General features: G+C 44.0%; 1 protein-coding gene across 1 annotated transcript; it reads left to right on the top strand.

Annotated features, from left to right (window-relative positions):
- Positions 1 to 1,900: 1,900 nt before the first annotated feature.
- Positions 1,901 to 3,937, top strand: LOC147431060 (uncharacterized). The gene is made up of 5 exons (XM_086494518.1): positions 1,901 to 2,180; positions 2,466 to 2,551; positions 2,669 to 2,836; positions 2,926 to 3,079; positions 3,157 to 3,937. Exons 1-5 carry the CDS (start codon positions 2,019 to 2,021, stop codon positions 3,634 to 3,636), a joined length of 1,050 nt encoding a protein of 349 aa, XP_086350644.1. The 5' UTR covers positions 1,901 to 2,018; the 3' UTR covers positions 3,637 to 3,937.
- Positions 3,938 to 4,507: the final 570 nt, after the last annotated feature.

Below are 4,507 nucleotides of genomic sequence, written 5' to 3'. Positions count from 1 at the left end.
ACCTAACCCTACCTTGCCAGACCAAAGCAGAGCATATCATCTTCCAAGAAGATATTAACATACTTGACACATCATATCCTATTTTAAGTGGAGCAGCTGAGAAAACTTTATCCCAGGCTGTCATATTCCAGATTCCATGGAAGTAAACAATTGATTTGTCAACCAGCTTCCACAAGCATAAATCCCAGTCGTTATCAGAAGCCAGCATATGCTTGATAAGGGAGCCCCTCCTGGCTTGAGCATGGACCTGTAGATTCAAGATGTTTAAGCATCCCTGAGAGTATGGTACTGCAGTTTTGCTCCAAGCAACCAAAGCATTGGAAGATCGAGAGGAGTTCCACAAAAACTTAGCCAAGACTGAGATGCATTTCTGAAGCATTTTATCAGACTAGTTGATCAAGGGCAAGTAAATTAGCAAATAAGGCATGAGAATACTCTGAACGATTTTGAGCCTGACATGTAAAGGCCATTCATCACAGTGCCAAGCAGCAAATTTAGCCAACACTCTGTCCAGAACCCAGTGTTGCAAGTGTTTCTGAGAGACCATGACCCCAATTAGGTAGCCAAGGTGTCTAAAAACATGACCCTTAGGAATTCTTTTCCCATACCAAATTAATCAGAGAGTCAAATTCCCTTGCAGATATGTCAATCAAAGAAGACTTACATAGGTTCAGTGTAAGACCAGCCGCAAGAGCATACATATCTAGAGTTTTCATACATCTATGAATATTGATGTTGTGGGCCTTCAAAAATAGAAAGGTGTCATCTGCAAACCCTTTGCCCGGGATATCTTTACCTTCTAATTGGAGGGTTTGCAAATAGCCCTGTTGTACCAATTGATCCAGGTATGCATACAGAAAGTGGGAGGCCACAACAAACAAAAGGGGGCTAACGGGACATCCTTGTCTTACCGATCTGGAAATGTATATTTTTTCCGAGAGTCTACCATTAATGCTCAATCTGGAGTAAGCATGTTCACCAAGCAGAGAGATACACCTACTGATCTGAGGGCCAAACCCCATACCTTGCATGGTTTGCTGCACAAAGTCCCACTGCACTGTGTCAAACGCCTTGGCAAAATCTATCTGAAACATTACCATGTGTTGTTGTGAAGATAAGGCATGCTCTATGCCCAGCTGAACCGTCAAAATGTTATTAAATACTGACCTCCCTCAAATGAAACCTGTTTGATCTGGGTGAATGTGTTTTCTGAGTTCGGGACCAATCCTGAAATCATCGGCTTTTGCAAGTATTTTATAGAGTATCCCCATCATGGTGATAGGTCGCCAGTCCGCTAGGGTTTCAGCTGGATCTCCCAAAACATGGATCCTGCACTCAAACAGGGCATCATCAAACTCATCCCCAAACCAACCTTCCCTAAAATCTCCCTCCCTCTCTCTCTCTCTCTCTCTCTCTCTCTCTAGCACATGTGTGCTAAATTTTATTAACTGCAGACATCATGCATCGACATGTCGGCCCTAGATGCAATATATAGAAGTACATTGATTGTAGTAAATAGGTGCATGATATATATGTACTTCAATATTTAATGTGTCTCCAACTCATGTTCTACTGAGCTTTCCTCCATTCTTCAAAATAAATTACAGTAGAGAAGCCCAGAACTTCCATCTACAACACTCTCTCTCTCTCTCTCTCTCTCTCTCTCTCTCTTATTCTTCTCTTCCATCTGGAAGACGGGTTTATACACAAGTATAGTATAAAACCCGCCACAAGAGCACCATTGATTTTCACTCTCATGCATGGGACGTATATTATAAGAAGGGCTGGACAAGCATCATATTCTTGCGTCTGCATACGTTATGTTCTTCTGTTACGTTATTCTGTTAGCTCTTCTTCGTCTCTAGCGTACACAAACATACGAAACTCTCTCTGATCTCTCTCTCTCTCTCTCTCTCTCTCTCTCTCTCGCGCGCGCGCTCACTCACCGCCCTGCCACCTCTTGCTCAACCCTGTCTCATAGACATTTGCATTCAGGCACAGAATCGTGAGGCAGCGTTATGGCCATGACTGGTGCAAATTGCACGCGCTCGGGCCGCACTGGTGCAAGCGGCTGCGAAGTCTTCCTGCAAGTGCCAGTAGTGGATGGAAATGACAATAATGTGAAGATGTCAGTGTACTCCTTGCTAGCCCCGCAGCCGCCGCTGCATGCGATAATGCAGGTACGCAGCTTATGACCTATGACCTAAACTCATTAAGTGCGTTAATGATATTGCTTGCTAGCGCCTCCAGCACCGGAGCCGCCGCAGTGTGCGTTAATGTAGGTGGGCAGCTTATGACCTGTGACCTTACCTAAGCATGTTTTCCTAACGGTGGTATGCAGATAACTAGAGCTAATCAAATTCTCCATGAGCAGGCCTAGCTAGTTAATTATACTCTATTCTGGTGCGTTTTCAATTAACACATGATCAATAATGCCGTCTAATTAATTGTGCTACATGTGTCAGTCTTTGCCGGCAACATTAAATGACACCAGTGCCATAAAACCGCTGCCGACGACTGTGGTCATCCGCAAGATTCCAACATCTGTGAGGTGTGTAGTACATTAACCCCTTCACACGCACTCAACAGGCATTTGTTTATGATTGGTTTTCTCAATATATCCCTGTCGAGCTTTTAGAAAGAAATTTTCTACCTCTGATTAATGCAGGCAACAAGACCTGCTTAAGTTCTTAGATTCATTTTGTGCCGAGAACAATTTGATGCAAGAGGGAGGCCAGTGTCTACTTGCTGCGAAATTCCATTCCATGCAGAAACGGCCTATGCGGAGACAGAGCAGCGATGTGGAAATCAATTATGTCCACATACCGTTGAGCAAGTAAGTCGAATGATTTTTTTGCTAAATTCTAAAATAATAAACATTTTCCTTTGACAGAAGTCCTAATTATCAGAAGTACAAAACTGCAGGAAAGGAGCCCATAAAGGGTTTGCTGTCATAAATTTTACTAAATTGAAAGGAGCAATGATCTTCAATGCCCTTCTTCACGAAAGACAGGTGGAAATGGGCCCGCAACGTCGTGCATTTGTTTGCAAAGTTGCATTCGCTGAAAAACAAATAGACGTAAGTACATGTCATGGAGAGAAGTAGGTATCAGATAGCTGGTAGGCTAACTCCCTAATTATCCCGTATATGTGTAGGGTCTGGAGGCAGAATTTGGCTCTACTCTTGCCACTTTGCAAAAGCCCATGCTTTTCAATCCACCATGCAACGGTGCCAAGTACAAGCTTATCGACTTTCTTCAGCGATGCCATCACCAAATCAGCCATGGAGATATTAATGTTGAGCATGCGCAAATTGTAGAGGAGGATGTCGTCCACCTTAATTTGCCTCCATACAGATCAGCTACGGCTCTGCCTGGAGAACTAGAAACCATTGAAGCAGCTCATGCTCATGTGCATAGAAATTCCACAAAGAGAAATAAAACAGAAAATTCACCAATGGCGAGCTCCGCATCACCGGCTGAGTGGTCTACGACAACGAAGGTTACAACGACGCCAATGAATGGTGGCAAAGAAAGAAAGACGGAGAAATTGATGGCAAAGGGACAACAACAGGCGGCAATATATTGGCCACCGAACGTGATGTCAATGGCGATGAGGGGAAAGCTGGCAGCATAACTAACATCGACGACAGGAGTGTCTACTAAGAGAAAGTCTAAGAAGATAAAAGAAAAAATATTGGATGCAGGACGTGGGATCATACACTCCTTGCCACGACCAGCGTTGTCAAATGTGATTGTGTCCAATTGTCATTTGGATGATGAGGCTGGTGTTGCAATGAGGCAAAAGATAATAAAGGTATACCATGGTATGTTCAGATTTTTCTTCAGTGGGATGAGCAAGTTATCCGTCTCTGGAATCATTTCATGTACACTATTCCTACTATATTAATGACATCGTTCCAACCATATTGTATAAAGACCACCTCTCTCTCTCCCACTCTCTCTCTCTCTCTCTCACTCACACACACACACACACACAATATCCGTTGTCCCATTGGTTCAGTCTCACCAATGTAAGCAAAGAAGATGTTGCAATGTAGACTCCCCCCCTCCCCCGTGTGTGTGTGTGTGAGAGAGAGAGACCGCATAGGGATGACACCGAAATCAAAACCTCTCTCTCTCTCTCTCTCTCTCTCTCTCTCTCTCTCTCTCACACACACACACATACAAATATGTGCATGCTAACACATGTGTCACACGCATGCACCCGAAGGTGTGTGCAAATGACACAGCAATACAGAATTGGTTGGGAGGCCCGTTGTCTGTGAGTGGGTGAAGCAGACCGGAGCTACCATGTCGCCCGTCACTAGAAGGCAACATACACAAAAAATAGCAGGCATGGGAGATAACCGCACATGTAATTTGGAATTAATGTGGATTGCGCCAAGAGCGGGATATTCATATCCAGTTGGCATGCATTCGCTCATTTCTAAGGTTGGTCACACGAGACACAGTATTCCGTAATAGATAACTGTGCTACCAAGCCT

Source organism: Adiantum capillus-veneris, chromosome 21 (assembly GCF_014529385.1).
Source record: "Adiantum capillus-veneris isolate H3 chromosome 21, ASM1452938v2, whole genome shotgun sequence".
Taxonomy (NCBI): Eukaryota; Viridiplantae; Streptophyta; class Polypodiopsida; order Polypodiales; family Pteridaceae; genus Adiantum; species Adiantum capillus-veneris.
The sequence above is the reverse complement of the archived record's forward strand: the minus strand, read 5'-3'. Positions and strand labels throughout refer to the sequence as shown.

Excerpts from the sequence above, each read along its gene's own strand:
- LOC147431060 (XM_086494518.1), top strand. The coding sequence starts at position 2,019 with ATGGCCATGACTGGTGCAAATTGCACGCGCTCGGGCCGCACTGGTGCA. Across the intron at positions 2,181-2,465 it reads CGCTGCATGCGATAATGCAG|TCTTTGCCGGCAACATTAAA; the intron begins GTACGCAGCTTA and ends TACATGTGTCAG. Across the intron at positions 2,837-2,925 it reads GTCCACATACCGTTGAGCAA|GAAAGGAGCCCATAAAGGGT; the intron begins GTAAGTCGAATG and ends ACAAAACTGCAG.